The sequence below is a fragment of the Hyaena hyaena genome, unplaced genomic scaffold, assembly GCF_003009895.1.
Source record: "Hyaena hyaena isolate Hyena2069 unplaced genomic scaffold, ASM300989v1 scaffold_4, whole genome shotgun sequence".
NCBI classification, from domain to species: domain Eukaryota; kingdom Metazoa; phylum Chordata; class Mammalia; order Carnivora; family Hyaenidae; genus Hyaena; species Hyaena hyaena.
In genome coordinates, this window is record NW_024080636.1 from 7,788,876 (window position 1) to 7,807,139 (window position 18,264).

Here is an 18,264-nt window from a genome sequence, read left to right on the forward strand (position 1 = left end):
CACCATCCTCCACGAGCCCTGAGGCTCCCCATGCTGGGGAGGACCCACGCCCTTGGCGGCTGAGTCAGGGTGCGCAGGAGTTGCTGGCTGCATGCTCACCCGGGCCCGCAGGCCTTTGCCGCTGGGCCTCGGGGCACCAAGCTGGGGTGTGGGGGTGCCAAGCTGGACCGAGCCGGGCCTGGGGGTGCTGAGCTGGGCCCCCGCTGGGTGTGGGGGTGCAGAGCAGGCCCCGCCGAGCCCAGGAGCACCAAGCCGGGCCTGGGGGTGCAGAGCTGGACCTCGCCAAGCCCGGGAGCACCGAGCCAGGCATGGGGGTGCTGAGCTGGGCCCCCGCTGGGTGTGGGGGTGCAGAGCCGGGCCCCACTGAGCCCGGGAGCACCGAGCCGGGCCCCCGCTTCCCACAGCTGCATAGGCATCCCTGCAGGGTTTTCTGCCGACAGGAGGAACCGGGTGCGAGGTCTGTGCGGACGCAGCCCGGCAGCCTTCCCCGATGAGCTGCCCTCCAGGGAGGCTGTTGGGGATGAAATGCAGGGCACCTGCGTCTGTGCCCTCGTCAGTCTCGGCTCAGGCTGCTCTGCGGGCACAGGCAGGGGTGAGGGGTATGGGGCGGGGACACGTGGGCGGATCCAAAAAGAGGGAGGTCTGTGCTGGAATGACAGGAGCCACGGAAAGGCACCTCCAGGTTGACCGTGCGGCACGAACCCCAGCTTCTCACAATCATGTTCCGGGGGTTCTCAGGACCCGCACCTTCTGGAAGAGGTTCCTGAGTGCCTCCACCGAGAAGCATGGCTGGAAGGAAGGGGCCGGTGTGCCCAGTACAACACGAGCTCAGACCAGGAGCTGCCGGTAGTTGAGGATGGTGATGGTGACAGTGGTGGTGTTAACGGTGTCAGTGATGGTGATGGTGGTGATGGTGATGATGGTGGTGATGGTGGTGATGGTGGTGATGGTGGTGATGGTGATGGTGGTGATGGTGGTGGTGGTGGTGGTGGTAATAATGATGGTGGTGGTGATGGTGGTGGTGGTGGTGGTAATGATGATGGTGGTGATGGTGGTGGTGGTGGTGGTGGTAATGATGATGGTGGTGGTGATGGTGGTGATGGTGGTGGTGGTGGTGGTGGTGGTGGTGGTGGTGGTAATGATGATGGTGGTGGTGGTGGTGGTGGTGACGGTGATGGTAATGATGATGGTGGTGGTGGTGATGATGGTGGTGAGGGTGGTGATGGTGACGATGGTGATAGTGGTGGTGGTGGTGGTGGTGATGGTGATGGTGGTGATGATGACTATGGTGGTGATGGTGGTAGTTGTGTGCTGGTGCTGGTGGTGCTGAGGAGGCCTACTGAGCCTGAGGAAGCTAGATCTGCTGAGAGTCGGGGTAGAGTAGCAGAGAAAACTTTTCAGCCAGACTCCTGGGTCTTTGAGGCTTCTGGAATGTGCTCCCGAAAAGGAGAATCGCACTGAGCCTCCTCCAGGCACGGCAGACACCACCACGAGCCAGCGTCCGCCCGTGCCAGTCCCCACCCTGCCGTTCACAGGTCATTTGGGATGAAGGAGACAGAAGCCGCTGACGAGGCCCTGAGGAGGGGTGGGCCCAGCGGCGGGAGGGATCGATCAGTGAGTAATCGAGTTTGGGGCTGGCTCTAATTTCTGCATGACACTGCCAGCGACTAAGATGCTCTGTTCCCGAGTGACTACAACGAACGTGAAATCTATTAGAATCTCAGGGGGGACGCTTCCGCCGGGGAGGAGCCTGAGGGATGTGGGGAAGGAAAGGCTACCCCCCATCCATGCTCGGAGCACACACCTGCGTCCAGATCCCTATATGTCCTGGCTGGGGCCTCAGCAGGGAGACCCCGGAGGGGGCTGCCGCAGGAGAGCCAGGCCCTGGGGCGAGGGTGGTGTGGGCTATGGGACAGGAACCTTCTGGGGTCCCTTCTGCAGCCCCTGGCTGGTCCCCTCTGGGCCCAGAGGCCCTGGGCGAGGCCAGGACTTGCCCGGGGCAGTCCATCTCTCACACCAGCTCCGATCACTCCTTCTCCAACCAGCTCGCCAGGGTTCCCCACACTTAAATCACTTGAAGACGCCTTTGACGGAAAAGCTACTTCCCTGGGCCCCTCACGATTGACCTAAACCGTTTTTATTATAATGTTGCGGGGATGCGAACAACAGCAAGGTGGGCGTCCTCACTGGACTATAAACCAGAGAAAAATCTGAAGCCACTTACAATTGAACACAAACAAGACGGCAAAAACCATAAAACATCAATCTGCGGCATCTTTCCAGGGCAGATGTTTGGGGAGGGTCCCCCAGAGGTGGGCTTGCCACCAAGGCACACCCGCCAGCTCGATCCACGTTCATTCTTCTGCTTCTGCTCTGAGGCCGTGAGGTTGGGGACGCTGCTCACACGTCGGGGCAGGTTGTGTGAAGGCCTGCAGACCCCGCGTTTCACCCACAGCTGCCCAGGCCACTCGTGAGAGAGGCTCCCGGCACCTCTGCCAGGCTGTGTCTGTCCAGCACTGCCTTAAATGGGGGTGACCCAGGCATGACGGGGACAGGGGACAGAGCACTGCACGTGTCCGGCCACGCTGTCTCCTCGTGAACTGCTCCTAGAGGGGCATTCGGGCGGGAAGCAAGCGCGCACGTGTGCGTGGTGTGATCCCGGGCGCTGTGCCCCACCCGCCAAGTGCCACGCGGTGCCCTGGGGGTGCATGTGGGCACGTGTAAGCGCGTTCACGGGGAAGACCGGCTGAGGGGTAGAGGTCTGAGTGCTGGGTGCCCGGGGGCATCTCTGGGGACCCATGCGAGGTGGGGACAGGCTGAGTGGACCAAGTGATGCCACCCAAGGCCGAGCAGACGCCCATCAGAGGCTCCATTTTGACCCCCAGCCCAGTCTGGACAAGCCTGCTCTCCCCGGGCGCAGGGACAGGCCCAGGGACACACTGATGACGCTTGATGGGCTGTGGGCGGGGAGCTTCCTGCGGCTGTCAGCCCCTGGAGGGTGCCCTCCCTGTGCTAGAGCTGCCTCCACGTCACTGGCACCGTGACGTGTGGCATGAAAGGTCCCTTTGTCCCCGGGACGTGGTGGCCAGGGCTGTGCTGCCCTCTGTCTCCAGCAGGAAGTGGGCTCGGGCTGGTGGGTCAGCGCTGCGGCAGACGAGGGGCATGTGTGCTCAGCAGCCTCCCCTCAGCGCCCTAGGCGGGGCTGGTTCCCGGCACGCCCAGGCCGCACCGCCGCGTGGGCTGGGGTGGCCGTCAGAGGCTCGGTGTGTCAGTGCGCACGCGCACGTGTGTGTGTGTGTGCGTGCACACACGCACGCACTTCTGAATGCACAGGCGAGTGTGTCTGTGCCTATGTGTGTGTGTGTGTGCATTTGTGTGACTGCTGTGCTCCCATGCGTGTGAACATGAGCACGTGTGTCAGGTGAGCAGGCGTGTGCGTGTGTGCTCGGCCGTGGGCACCTGGCTCCCCGTCCTGCCCCCTCCCTCCACCTTCCCAACGGTGGCACCACCTCGCGCGTGGTCATGCTGTGGGCTTCCCCGTGGCAGGGGCCGCGTGGTCCCTCCTGCAGAGCTGCGTGTGACAGGGAGGAGTGGAAGAGAGGGGCCGGTGGCCTTGCGCGGCTTCACAAAAGGTGAACGGGGCCACGTGGGGCAGGGGGGCACCGCGGCGAGGTGGCGTCAGCCGAGGGCCTGGCGCGGGAGAGGGAGGCTGAGGCGCAGGGCGGAGCAGGCAGAGCCAGGCCCCCACAGCACCGGCCGGGAGGCCCTCAGCACTGTCTGTGCAGCCCCGTTCCGGGCGACGCGGGCCCTGCGCGCGCGGCCTCCGTGCCTCCGGCCTCGTCCTCCTCTTGCCGCCGAAGGGACGTCATCCCCGAGACGCTTGTTCGCACCATCAGACCCTCAGGGTCTGACCCTCGGGCAAGCGCTGGGGTGGCCTCCCCAGGCCTGCGCGGCGGGGGAGCCGTGATGACAGCGTCCCTGGGGTGCGGCTCTGGGAGGCAGACGGGAGCACAGATGCGGATCCCCTCTGATCCACGCTAAGCCCCTTCCTCCCCGTCCTCACGGCTGATCCCAGAGAAGCTCCCCCGCCACTTGTCAGGATCCTGGCTCGGGTGCTGCGCGCAGGATTTCCGGGGATCAGGCCGTGTGCGCGCCTCAATCCCGTAGCCGCTCCGTGGGCTTACGGCGTCCTTTCCCGGCGTCCGGCCAGGCTCTGGGGCCATCTTCTACCGTCACAAAACGGTGCACCCGGGACGGCGATGCGGCACGGGCTGAGGAGGAGGGCGGCGCGGAGGGTGTGCTGGGCGAGGCGCCAAGCTCCCGCGTGCCCGGGCCTGGCAGGGGCTCCGCCCGCCCGCACGCAGCTTCTCCCCTGAGGGGCCGGCCCGGAACGGCGGCCTGTGCGGCGATGGCAGCTGCTCATCCCGGAGACGGTGCTGGGGACGTGGTGAGCGGAGTCCAGGGTGTCCCCAGCCTGCCCTGGGAGCCGCGCTGTCTCAGCTCCGTGTTTTCCACGCTGACTTTCCAGCTGGATGAGAAGTGCGTCCGAGGGGTGGGTGTTCCTCAAGTCACAGGCTGCGGTGACAAAATGCCACCCACAGGGCAGCTGCAGCAGCAGACGTCTGGGGGCCGGGGTTTGAGATGAAGGCGCCAGTGGTCAGGTTCTGCGAGAAGCCCCCTCCGGCTCCTCGCTGTGTCCTTGTGGGCATGGTCCTCGTGGGTACGGTTCTTGTAGGCACATTCCCCATGGGCATGGTCCTCGTGGGCACAATCCTCGTGGGCACAGTCCTCGTGGGTACGGTTCTCGTAGGCACAGTCCCCATGGGCATGGTCCTCGTGGGCACAATCCTTGTGGGCACGGTCCTCGTGGGTACGGTTCTCGTAGGCACAGTCCCCATGGGCATGGTCCTCGTGGGCACGGCGCGAGCGGGCTCGGTGTCTGCTTCACTCGGGCACCAGTCCTATGGGACCAGGACTCCACCCTCGTGACCGCACGTAACCTGGATTACTCCCATAAGAGTGCAGTCTCTGAGGGCCCCCACGTGGGGGGTTAGAGGGTTAGGGCTTCCCCTGTGATGGGGAGCGCAGTCTGGTCCAGGGTGTGGCCTGGGAAGGAGTGGGTCTCAGGGTGACTGCCAGCTGCACCCCTGGAACGGCCCCAGGCCCCGCCCCCTGACCGGGCAAGCTGTCTCCCTGGCATTTTACCGCCACCCCTGCGGGGACAGGGCAGCGTGGGGAGCGCAGGGCAGACACACGCACACACCTGTGCTCGCTCGGCCTGGACCCAGCTCGAACTCCTGTTTCCTGGGCGATCCCAGGCCGTGGGCTCTCTGACAGTGGGACCAGAGCTGGGGCGCAGGCTGCGGCTGGAAGTGTGCGCGTGAGCCGAGGTAGCATCTGGCCCACGATGGGCATCTGGTCTGAACGCCCAGCCTGTGCAGCTGGAGGCCCCTCTGCTTTGTGCAGATCCCGTTTCTGTAAAAGTGCGGCCAGTCAGCCGTGCATGCGTCTGGAAGGACTTTGTCCTGGGTGAGAACATAGCCAGTTCTGCTCAGGTCCTTGGGTGAGGGTCACGTGAAGACAGTCGTCACTTGGTGGGCAGCCCCTGCTTCTAGGGCTTCCCATCAGAGGGGCCCCCAGGCCCACAGGCTCAGGATGGTGGGTACCTCCCGCCTGGGAGAGATGCGGCCCTCTCTGCCTGGAAGAGGTTGGTCCGGGCTCAGTGGCCACCGGAGGTCTACCTGGCCCCGTCACTTACCTGCACCCTGACCTGATGACAGGGGCTCAGGGCAGCCCCGCATTTTCGGGGGACCACGGAGGGGCTGTGGTCACTGAGAGACCTGCCAGTGAATGGGTCTGATGTCAGCATTGGCCACCCACCTCCTGAGCCCCCCCAACGTCCCCATCCTTTACCTGGGCCAGGTGTGCCGCGCTGGAGGCGTGTGCTGTGCCGGCTTTGAAGGAGGGAACGGCCTAGTCACCCCAGGAGAAGCCCGTGGCTGCTCCTTGCAACTGTCCTCAGCACCCCGTTACTGCTTCCTGGGGCTGGCGGCAGAGCCGGGCCCAGGAAGCAGCACTAAATGGGGGGGCCCGGGAGGAGCAGAGGCCCAGGCTCCGCCCACCAGGCCTTCCCGCCCCATGCACGATGCCTGGGGGCGGGGTCAGGCCGCCGGCGCTGCCCCGGGTGGGCCCTGCTGACCGCCGTCTTGTCTCCCGCAGCTCGGATCATCAGGACGAAGCAGTGGTGTGACATGCTCCCGTGTCTGGAGGGCGAAGGCTGTGACCTGCTGATCAACCGGTCAGGCTGGACGTGCACGCAGCCGGGGGGGCGGATAAAGACCACCACGGTGCGTACGCGGCCCGCGCTCTGGGACACGGTGGGTGGGTGGGGGGCTCAGGCACTGGGTCTTCGCGGGGAGGCGGGCCCCACGCCAGTGATGACGGGGACAGCGGCTTCCTGGCCTGGAGAGGCCCCAGCCTCACCGCCTACCCTCCGCACCCGCCTCGTTCTCTGGGCTCCCGTCAGTCCGTCCCTGGGCTGTCCCTGCTCCCTCAGGCTGTCACGGACAGTGTAGCGGCCTGGGACCTGGACAGAACCACCAAGAAGGTAGCTCAGGGCCCACACACAAGCGGTGGTTAGTGATGACCTCTCAATTCTGGGGCACGAGCATGCTTGGAACTCCCAGAGGACAGGTCAGGGCTCCGCAGAGGGATCGACTGGGGACCGGTGATGGCCCTCAAGGTCCGCTCCTGCCCGGGGCACCACACGGTGGCCACTCCACAGAGACCCTGAAAACCCCCGAGGGCGCCCCCGTCCCTCCCCAGTACCTCCCCCCTCCACTGAGAGGGCACACTGCAGACCTTCCTTTCCAGGCGCCGGGGCCAGCCCTGTCCCTGTGACTGCTGTTCCAGGGAGGGGGGAGGGGAGGGCCGGAGGGGCGGGAAAGGGGTCCTGGGACCCTCCCTGGGGTCCCTTTTCCAAAGGTAAGTTCCTCAGTGTCCACCTGTGTCTGCCAGTTCGGCCCCCGCGGCTCCGGGTCGGGGCCTGCAAGGCAGTGGCCCCTGCTGCCCGCGGCCCATTCTCTCCCCAGCCCCCTTCCTCGTGAGCTCCACCTAGAAACTGAGGACTGAGGTGGTTTGTGATCCGGCCGCGATTCCTGCCCCAGGGCCCCAGGAATGTTGAGTCGGGGAGGTGTGGGGTCCTTGGGGAAGGATCCGGAAAGCCCAGCTGGGGTCCGGGTCTTCTCAGGAAGGTGCAGGGCGCACCCCTCGGGAGCTGGGCCAGAGGAAAACTCGCCGCTCTTCCTCCCTGCCTGCCCGCTGGCCTGGGGTGGAGCCCATTCCCTGCAGGCCCCTCAGGGGCGCATGTGAGCACCGGCCACCTGTTGGTGGGAAGTAGGCAGTTCGCCCTTAGTGGCAGCGTGGGCTTGGCGGGGAGCAGCGTGGGCTGGGGGGGGGGGGGCACCGGCCGAGGGCGGCTGTCAGCCGAAACCATCAGGGCGGCCAGGGTGAGCCTTCCCCGTGGCAGCCGCTCGTGCCCTTCCGTGCCCTTGTTCCTCTGTGTTCCACCCAGGAGTGGGCCACCCTGTCCCCACACTCGTCAAGCCAAGCTCATTACCTGCCACCCGCCTGAGGCTCTGAGGGCACCTGGGGGCTTCTGATGTGTGGCCACCAGCTCCAGGGGCATCGAGGCAGCGGCCTGTCATTCTAGGGTCCCCGTCTGTACGCCATTCCTGAATGGCAGAGACCTGGAGACATGCAGACCCTGGCTGGCCAGGGCCACTGTCCATCCGTGGGGACCGAGGGGTCAGTGTGTGGCTTCCCAGCACGGCCCAGGGCAGCCCTGTGTGCAGGAGACACTGCTTGATGGGATCTTTCGTGTGATCACAGAGAGGAGGGGAGGCCTGGCGGGAGGCTCCAGACTGCCCACCACCGAGTGGCCCCGGGCCGTGGCCGTGGGCTCAGGCCTCCTCTCCTGGCGCTGGGAGCAGACCCTTCCAAGGAGGCGGTCCAGCAGTCGAATTGAGGCCGGTTCCCCGGGCGAATTCAGGCTCCTGGATCGTCCCCCACCCCTTGTGCTCTGCCCTCCCCACCCTGCAGCCCTGCGGCAGCGCCCTTCCTCAGTGCGTTCCTCCCCGTGAGGCCCATCCCAGGGCCTCACGGGACCGTCACCTTGATCCTACTGCCGCGAAAACCACAGCCGGCAGCCCCGTGGTCAGCAGTCCTGTGACCAGTAGCCCCATGGAGGTGGCCTTTCGGTCTACTGGGTCTTCCCCCCTCGAAAGCTGGGTGTGGCTCAGCATGGGCCCATGTGTCTTCCAGCTCAGAAGACAGATTCTCCGACCTGCCCATTCCCCAAGGAGCCTGCCCGGGGCAGAGGGGGGGGTGGGCACCTGCTGGTCCAGGTGCAGGAGGGACACGTGTGCTCCCCTCTGTGGGGTGGGTGCGTGTGGCGGAGGGCGGTGGCGGCGGAGGGCGGTGACGTCTGTCCTATGCCCGGGGCCGGCCGGCGCTCCCGCTTCCTGCCGTGGGAAGGAGCGGGCGGGCCAGGGTCTTCCTAGGCATCTGCAGAGCCTGGACTGTGGTGACCTGTTTGCAAAGCTTTCTGAAAAGTTCGCTTGAGCGCTGGACCCACGCAGCATATAACTGGAGGTGTAACCCCGTCTTCTAGGTCACATCTCCAGTCTCTTCTAGGTGTGCAGTTAGCGCTCTGGGGCATCCCATTCCATCGCGAATGACTTTGCCGGGAGATGGGCTCCAAAGGACCTGGTGATTGCCTGGCCGTGTGACAGCCAATTACAACCTAGCGGCTACAGCGCGTCCGGGGCGCTGCCCCCCTCCACGTCTCACCTCACGCCTCCGTGAGGCTGTGCTGTTCACGACCTGCCCCCCCCCCCGCCTGCGAGCGGCCCTCGCTCAGGGCCCCGACCGCATGTGCGATGAGTTAATCACCCCATTTCCAGAGGAGCCCCAGGCACGTGCTGGTGTTTGCATTTCCTAGAGCCGCTTCTCAAAGGGCAGGTCCTCACCCCATTAGTGGGTCAGGAAATTAATTCACTGGATCAGGACCAGCATTTAGAAGAAGTTAGAGGAAATAGAGTAAAACCAGAGACTCCCGTGCCGGGAGGGAGAATGGCGCTTAGTGACGGGCACACAGGGTCACCAGGTGTGACAGGGCTGTCCCGCCCGGGGTCCCGGGGTGGTCCCGGCCTCCGATGCTCCGCCTGCCCGTGGACGTCGGCCTGCACCGGGAAAGGTGACCCGGGAGGCTGCCTCTCTCCGTGGTAGCCGCGGAGGCCGCGAGCTGCAGCTGTTCCTGGCGCTAGGGAGGCGGAGGCGGTATTCTCTCTGCTGCACCCGTAACCCGCACGCGCTGCCAGGGGTCGTCGTGCGCGGCGGTCCGCCTCCGGGACCAGAGCAGAGCAGCTGGATGGAGCCCGTTTCCGAGCCAGCCGTCGGGCACCACACTTGAGTTCTGTGCGGCACGAGCGCCCGGTTACGGGAGTGTGGGTCCCGTTCTGCTCAGGAGCGTGGGTTTCGTGGAAACTCGCTTCCCCCAAACCACACCTCCCGAGGGCCGGCTCTGAGACGAGGCCCGGCGGCCGCTGCCTGAGCTCGTCTGAGCCCAGATGTGCGCGTCCTGCCCAGCTGTTCCCTGACTGCTGGCAGTCAGGGGTGCACCCAGCATCCGGGCGCCTCTGTTAGACCCTGGGAGGGGACGCCCGGCGGCCCGGCCCAGCCTGCCGACCGTCCGGAGGTCAGCGCTCAGTACAGACCAAGTCACAGAGCAGACGAGCGGGGGGGGGGGGGGGGCGGGGGCGGCTGTCTTTGACTCCTGTTGAGTCCTGCCCCTTAACACCTCCCGCGGCGCTGAGCATCTGTCCACAGAGTCCTTGTCCGGCCGTGCGGGCCAGCGTGGGACAGGGTGGGGCTGAGCGAGCTAGTGTGGGGCAGGGTGGGGGCCGTGCGGGCCAGCGTGGGACGGGGTGGGGGCCACTGCCCGTCTGCACCGTCCTCAGGATGTGAGGATGTCTTGTCCAGACGACCCACTTGGCCCAGAGATGCTGCCTCAGCCTCCTGCAAGCTGGGGGCCCCACACCCTGGACCCCCGAACAATGGACCCCAAACAGTGGACCTCAGACCCCAGCACACTCTCCTCACACTTGTGCTGAGAATTGTACAAGGGCCGTCCTTAGGAACTCAGCAAAAGCTGGCTCCGGGCTCCCAGTTAAAAAAAAAAAACAAACAGAACACACATGCTTCCCGTTTATGCCGTCTGGATGCCCCTTAAAGTGACAGGGACACACAAAGGAGAAAGGCATATGTTGGGGGGGGGAGGAGACAGAAGGAGGGCGCCGTGGAGGAGGGGCTGCAGGGGAGACCCCAGGCCCCCCCGCCCGGCCCCACAGCAGATGGCCCCACGGGGCTCCATGCCTGGGGAGCCCCCAGGTGTTGAGGGGCTTCCTGAAGACCCAGGTCCTGAGAAGCACTGGCCCCTCAGCTCCTGGAGCGCTGTCTCCCTGGAGGAACCCCCCCCATAAGTCCCCTGCAGTCCCCAGAAGTGATCTCTGCAGCTTATTCTTACTGGGCTCTGGGGACCAGAGGTGAGATGTTGAGGCGAGTCTTCTCCAGAGGGTCCGAGGGAAGGTCCGTCAGCCTCGTTCAGCGTCTGGGGCTCCAGGCGCCCTGGCCGTGTGCCCACATCGCCACGTGGCTCCGTGCCCATGGGAGCCAGTGGTTCCCTAGGGAACACGCGGCCGCCCCGTCCAGGCCCATCCCAGATTAACAATGATTCTGTCTCACGAGCTTACTTATTATGTCTAAAATGACTCCATTTCCAAAAATGTTACTTTCCAAGGTCCCAGGTGGGCATGAACTTTGGGTGGGTGAGGGTCCCATCCCACCCACTAACTTCCCAAACCCAAGGTGGAGACGGGGTGTCGCTGTGGTTTGGGGCCTGAGGACCCTCGTGGGAAGCCCAGCCTCTGCCCGTCGGGTCCACAGGCCACACTTGCCATCGTGGGGGAAGCGTAGGGCCGGTGCCCCAGCGGGAGCGCAGGGGCCGCGAACCCCCGGCCTGAGAGCAGGCGTCCTGGAGGCCGTGGGGCCTTCGGCCGCACCCAGAACCGGGGGGCGGCCGTGGGAGTGGAGGGTGGGGAAGCGTCAGGAGGAGGCACATGAGTGCAGCCCTGTCCCCAGCCTCTGTTCTTCCTCCCGGGGGGGTGGGGGGCCTGAGCCCCCGGTGGGAGGTGTGACGGCCCCGCCTCCGCCATGCTGCCCTGTGCAGGGACCCTGCCGACCAGCCTCGCTCCACCCAGAGGTGAGCTGTCACCCCTGTGCTCCCGCACCCCAGATTTGTGACAAGACTCATGGTGGATTTAAGGGGCACCTGGGTGGCTCGGTTGGTTGGGCGTCCAACTTCGGCTCAGGTCATGATCTCACGATGTGTGGGTTCGAGCCCCGCATCGGGCTCTGTGCTAACACTTAAAAAAAGAGTCATGAAGGATTTAAGATGCTGAGTTGGACGCTAAGGAGGTAAAAGGCACTTTTGGGGAATATATGTATAATTTTTATGAGGACGGAGGTATAAAATATGTATAAGATGCGCATGTAAGCATGTGTACATTTGTGGTCGCACACGCGTGTGCATTTGTGTACACATATACCGGCATGAGTGTGTGTGTGAAGAGCAGATAGTTAACCCTCTAGCGGAATGGCGGAGTCCCACAAAGCTGTAGCGTCGATTCTTTAAGAGAAGTAGGAAAACTAGAGATCAGTTCAGGAGGTAGGAAGAATACACGGGGCAAAAATAGAGAAAAACGGAGATAAGATTATCAAAGAAATACTGAAAGAAAGGAATTCCCAGAGCTCCAAGGCGCGGGTTGCCGAGGGAGAGTGCTCACGGAGGAGGGGTGAGTCAGCGCGGGGCGGGCAGGGGGCCCTGCCCAAACCCAGAGGGGAAGATGGTCACACGGGACTTGGAAGCGGCCTCTGCTGCTGCGTCCCGTGGCTCGAAGCCACCCCTAGGCGACAGCACGTCCCCCGAGTCCGGGAGGGAGCCCTGGACCTGGACTCCAGGGCCCATTGCCGGAGGGAGCCTCCTGGCCCCGGATTCCCGACAGGAGTGTTCCCCGGGTTCAGGGAGGGAGCCTCCCGCCAGCGGGACTCTCCGTGCCCCCTCACGTGGGGCCTCGGGCGCGGCTGCCCAGGGAGGGGACAGAGACGGTGGGGGAGAGCGGTCCACACCGGCGCCTGCAGCCCGTTCCAGAGACAGCTGAGGGGCCGGCTCGTCTCCAAGAGGGAGGCAGAGCCCCAGGGGACATGGAAGATGCCGGAGTCCTTTCGAGGTGCACTGGGGACCACAGGGACAACTTCAGGAGGGACGGTGACCTATGTCTTTGTGAGGCTGGCTGGGCCACAGCTCGAGGTCACAATGTCCGGGAGAGGGTTCCAGATGAGACGCTGTGGTCCCAGCTGGAGAGGAGGGGACCGGGTGGGTCCCCAGTGTTTGAGAGGGGACACAGCGACAGCGGTGGTGCAGGGAGGGGTGGGGAGGGGCAGGTGTCAGGATGGACTCGTGCTTCTGGCCTGATGACCCCGTAGAAGCCAGGACCGCTGCCCGGCCCGCACAGGCAGGCCCCACGTCCCTGTGGGCGGTTTGGAGGCCCCGGCGGGGAGGGTGGCGGCCGTGGGCGTGGAGGGAAGTCCAGAGGCGTCCAGGCAGGGTCACTAGGAATTCCTTCAGCCTTGCTGATGTTGGGGGCTGTGCGCACCCTGCTTTCTGTCCCCTGGGAGGCCTCCGCCTGTCCCTCTGCGCTCAGGGCAGCCCGGGGCTCCTTCGCCCCTGAGCTCTAGGACTTCTGGGAACAATGCACCCAGTCGTCACTTCCCGCAGACGCGGTGGCCCCAGCCTGGCGCTCCCGGCAGCCGAAGGCCTGCTCGCCCCGCCTGGCCGGCCTCCCGCCGCACAGGCCGGTGTGTTCTGAGTGCTCCTCTGTGCCCGCTCCAGGCCAGCCCCCGCCCCGGGCGTGGAACCCAGGCTCTGTCCCCGCCCTGAGGGGACTCGCTGCCTTTCGTGAGCCCCTGGCTTCCGGCTCTGTAGACCGTCCGGCAGCTGTGAGCCCCCGCAGGCGGGGCTCTCCCCACCCCCCCCACCCCGTCCAGGAGCTCGGGGCCTCGCGGAGGCGTTCGGGGGCCTCTCGTTTGTCTCTGATCCTGAATGAGCCATCCCAGCAATTAGAAGCTGTTATTAGCGAACGGGGCCTCAGCTGCCGTTCCGCTGCTCATTCTGAAAACCAATAAAAGAAAAATGACTCTGGGCCCCGAGCGAGGCGGCGTGCGGCTCTGCTGGCCCGAGGCCACAACTGGCTGCCTTGCGGCAGCTCTTTCCCTTGTCTGCTGGGGGGGAGGGAGACGGTGGTCCCTGCAGATCTGCGGGTCTCCGTCAGCCTGCCAGCAGGTGTCCCCGGCCCCCCGCCGAGTGCCCCCCTCACTCCCCCACCCCCGGCCCCGCGTGCCTAGCCTCTGCCGGCTGCTCATCTGCACTTTCCCCTCCCAGGGCACCTGTCCGTGTAGACTGGGCTTCCTCCTGCACAGTGCCCCAGGCTGGCCTCTGGTTCAGAGAAATCCACCCTGGGAACCCTCTGAGCCGCCCCAGCTCAGGGCCCACAGCCTCCTGGGAAGGCACCCGGAACAGACTGTGGTGTCAGAGGGGACTTGGGCTGTGTGTTGACCCAGCTGCCTGAAGAGCAGATTGGGCTGCGTCTCCCTTGGGCCCCTGCCCCCGGGTTTGGGATGCAGGTGAGAAGGCCATGGGGGGAGTGGGGACCAGAGAACAGGTGCAGAAGACGAGCCTGGGGCTCTAGGAAGCTGCTAATCAGAGCGCACGAGACGAGGGGCCCGCGGGATGACCCCCGGCCCAGCTTGCACCGCCTCAGCCACGGCGGGTCCCAGCGAGGGAGTCCGCAAATACTCGAACCACTCGTACAAACGCTCTTACACATCTTGGCCTGAGTACAAGAGGGATAATGGATTTGCCTCTAATGGACAAACAGGATTTTCAGCTGGAGATTTGGGTTGCAACGCGCGCGGCTGGGTCATGTGGCAGAGCCCCTCACGCCCACGACGAGGTGCCCTCAGATCCGGTCAGGGCCTCCCCTCCCACGGCGGAGGCGGGTGGGGCTTCGGCTGGGAGGCAGCCCTCGGTGGCTCCTGCCCTGTGATGAGCGCTCCCGACCACCCAGCCCCAGCCGCTGCGCCTGGGCTCTGCCTCCTCCCGGACCCCCGTCGTCCCTGCTGGGCTCGTGCTGGGCTCTGCGCAGTGGTCTGTGGCTCAGGGCCTCCCCTGCCGCCTGCCAGGATCGGGGGACAGAGGGGCCAGCCGTGCTGTGCGGTCCGGGGCTGAGCGGCCCCTCCCGCAGGGCTGAGAGGCCGCTGTCTGCTGGGTGTGTGGAATTTGAATGGTGTTTGCGGCGGGTCCACTGGAGCCCGGGCAGCACACGCGGCCTGGCGGCGGCGAGCCGGGGAGGAAGGCATTTGGGCTCATGATGGGGTGTGGCCGCCCGGAGGAGCGAGGGGAGGAGGGCGGAGATTCAGGGAGACTCGACCGAAACCAGCCCCTCTCACCTGCCCCTCGGGGAGCATCTCCGTGAATACGACATCCTAGCCGGACAAAGGGCCTTTGTCTGGTTTCCAGGATTAGTGTCCAGGGAGGCGGAGCGGACGGCGCGACTCCCCCAGAGTAAGTCAGTGCCCGCACCCAGCTAATTCTTTCTGCCGCACGAACAATGAAAAATACCGAGTCCTTACTCTGATCCCTGTCTGCGATCCATTTTGTGTTCTCTGAATCACTGCTATTCATCACCACAGTAATAGCTGGACGTTTTAATAGATTCTGTGTGTAAACAAAAAGCGTATATGGCCCGTGCGGCACCAGGCAGTATCGTGAGCTGTGACATTCTTCATTTTCTCAGCAGAAATGAGCCTAGAAACAAAACATGGGTTTGACCAAGCCCGCATTATTCCCGTGAGCGCTTGTGGCCGAGTGTGTAAAGGGGGACATTACGTGCCGGGAGCTGCTTACGGTGATGGTAACGGTGCTGCATTAGTCTCGATTGTCCTTAATGCAATTGTTCTTTGAATTGTTTTAAATACATAATTGGCAAATGGTTGAATTGGGGGGGAACGTGCCCAGTGGAGAAACCACAGGGTTGGGGTGTCCCTGACGCCACAGAGGTTCAGCCTGCCGAGCCACCTGCATCAGGGTCGGGCCGGGCCCAGCGCAAGGTCTGGGCGGCTCAGTTCTGCGGTCCCTGCAGGGGCAGCTGGGTCACAGGATGGGTGTCCCCCCTCCCCTCCCCAGCTCTGTCCCCACCCCCATCCTTCCTGGCGCCATGTTGGATGCTCGATGCAGGGAGGAAGCCTTGCGGCACCATGTGGGCTCACACAGGTGGCCATCACTTAGACGTGGGGTCAAAAGTGTCTGCTGAATAAATGGGAGACTATACCCGCCACCCGAAGGCACTGGCCAGGCTCCCGTGTCCCAGCGCTCAGCCTGATGCCTGGGACTCCCAGGTCTGAGAAGGTCGTATGGTCCCAAATCCCAAGGTGGGGACCCTGCCTCAGACATGGTATGTGCCCCCTACCCCAACCAGTCTGGGGGGTCTGCCGCCACGCTGCCCACCCCACCGGCCGTGGGCTGTCCACCTGCCGGGCCGTGGCCCCCAGAGCGCTCCCGCTGTCCTGGAAGTCAAGGGGGTCCCCGTGAGCATGAAGCGGCCCCCTTGTCAACAGTGAGTGTTTGATAAGGATTGATCAAGTTCAGAGTGACCCTGAGTTCCTGGTTGGGGCTGTTTGAGTCGATTCTGTCTTCCGGCCCCGGCTTTCCTGAGCTTACTGTGCGGACACACGGGCCAAGGGATTCAAAACATGTTTTTTTTCCTGCTGGTTGAATACGTCCTTATGATCTTCCAAATGACATTGCTTAGGGCTTCATTTCTTTGTAAAGGACAGAGGTAGACCCGGCCCCTCTCGGCAGTGCTGTGAAAAGTAAGATCACATAAGGAAGAAGTTGGTCAGTGTGCACACCGCACAAACCTCCAGGGCAAGACGCCTTCCCTGCCCCACGCCCTGTGAGTTCCGTCCTCGCCGGCCGGCCCCTCCGCCCGCTCTGGTCACGCTGCACCTGCCTCTGTTGCTGTGATTTCACGCCCTGTCCTCTGCACACCCCGGGTGGGGGGGCTGTCGATCCCGGCCCAGCGGTGCGGCCGGGCCTCCGCCGGCCGACCCCTCCCCGGCTGCGTCTGCGCGCCACACGGGGAACACACGGCATGTGACATATAGACGCTCATTGAAGGTCAGTCTTTACAAATGAAACGGAAGGACTTCTGTCACAACCCAAGTCACGCTCCCCATTAGACCCGAGCATGTACTGGACGACGTGGGTCCTGGGTGGTGGGTCCAGCGCCGCCATCGCTGGCTCCTGGCACCCGTCCTCCCTCACGGCTTCTCGAGCCGGAGCACCGAGCTTGGCCCCGCCAGGCGCTGTGTGTGACCCCACCTGCCGCGCCCCCTCTGGGACCCCACCTGCTCTGTGACAAGCCCCCCCTCTCAGGCGGCTGTCCCCACTTTCTGTGTGAGCTCGTGCCCCCTCCCCACCCTGTCCACATGGCGATAGTTCTAGTGCACACGTGGGTAGCCTCAGTTTCCTCATCCGTGGGATGGGGTAAGCGTGCACCCCAGGCTGACCTCACAGGTCCCTGGAGCAGTGGGAAAGGGAGAGAATGGTTTATGAAAAACCGGGGAGTCGGTGTGGGTATACATGTTGCTGTTTTCCTTGTGTGGCACCTTCCAGAATATTCTGGCGTGCTCACATCCCCAGTGACTGCGTCACCAGGAAGAAGCCATACCCGCGGCCCCTTCTGGGAAGCCCCTGCCCGTCTGGTAGTGGGCGTCGCGTAGCAGGAAGCCCCAGGCTGCTGGCCGTGTTGCCGCATCTCTTGGTTTTGTGTGAAGTTTGGCTGTGTCTCTGTCTGTAGTCTCTGCCCGTGAGGCTTCAGGTTCTCATAGGACCGGATGAGTTGCTTCCCTCTTCCTCATAACCACCACCATCCACACCGTGAGGGAAGGAGTTTCTGCGAAATTTGGAGGAGAGAGGAATGGTCTGATCCTTCCTCCAAGTGTGTGAAGAACCAGCCGGGGCTTTCTGGATTACTATAGTGCCCGATAGGCTTTCTGGATTAATATGGCAGCTGGGGGCTTTCTGGATTAATGTGGCGGCCATGGCTTTCTGGATTAATATGGTCCCTAGTGGGCTTTCTGGATTAATGTGGTGCCCGGTTGGCTTCTGGATTAATATGGCGTCACACTTGTTGAGCCAGCTGTGTGGCCCCTGCCTAACTTCCAGTTTCACTTATTTTTGGACATAAGAACAACTGGCCATCGCATCCTGACTCAAAGAAAAGAGAGAGACGTGCTGAGTCAGGCAGCATCCCCGTGGGCGTGTCGCACGCGGATGGGGGCCCCCTTCTTGACACATCCCCCCGCTTTACCGTCTGAGCCCCAGCTCTGAGGAGGACCTCCCAAAATGCAGAGGGAACCTGCGACTTCCACATCGCGCCCGGGCTCGCCCTCGGGGCCCAGACCCGGCTGCCCTGACCAGGAAACCAGCCGGCAGGGGTGCGGCCGGCCAGCGGGAGCTCTCGCGTCGGCCGTGCTGCAGGGGTGGACTCCCAGCGGCGGGCAGGACAGGAGGCGCTGGGCAGACGTGAGCTTCACCGAGAGGGGCAGAGCGAGCAGGAAGGGCCTCCTGCGGGCAGGAGACCCGGGGGCCTGTGCGTCCCTCCGCTCGACGTTCAGAAAGCTCTCCAGCCGAGGCACTGACCCCCCAAGCGGGATAGGCCCCTGGGAGCCACGTCCCCCAGCTGAGAGCCTGTTGGGGGTCACGTGGGGACTGGGTCTCTGTGCGGGGAGACCTTCCAGGCCAGCCTAGAACGGTGGGGCCCCCACACCCCGCACCCAGAGGCAGGACGGAGGCTTCCTTGCCACTGGGCCTTTGGCTCATTCCAGGCCGGGCTGGGCCTCCCTGTGTGTAAAGGGATTTAAAACACCATCAGAGCCAAAGTTCAGACGGGAGCCCGTGGGGAAACGCACACTGTGGAAAGGAGCACGTTACAGAGAATTAGAGGCAGGCTGTGCTCTGGAGACAGTGCCCTCCGGGACAGAGGGGCTTCTGGACCACGTCTGCTGGTGCGTGTCAGACGCATG

General features: G+C 64.2%; 1 protein-coding gene across 2 annotated transcripts in view; it reads left to right on the forward strand.

Moving 5' to 3' along the window:
• The window catches only part of TAFA5 (TAFA chemokine like family member 5), a 174,670-nt gene that overhangs the window by 147,670 nt on the left and 8,736 nt on the right, over positions 1-18,264 (forward strand). For both annotated transcript variants that reach the window (XM_039235238.1, XM_039235248.1), the window contains exon 3: positions 6,220-6,347. In XM_039235238.1, the coding sequence (XP_039091169.1) occupies positions 6,220-6,347 (128 nt within the window). The remainder of the gene's footprint in view (positions 1-6,219; positions 6,348-18,264) is intronic.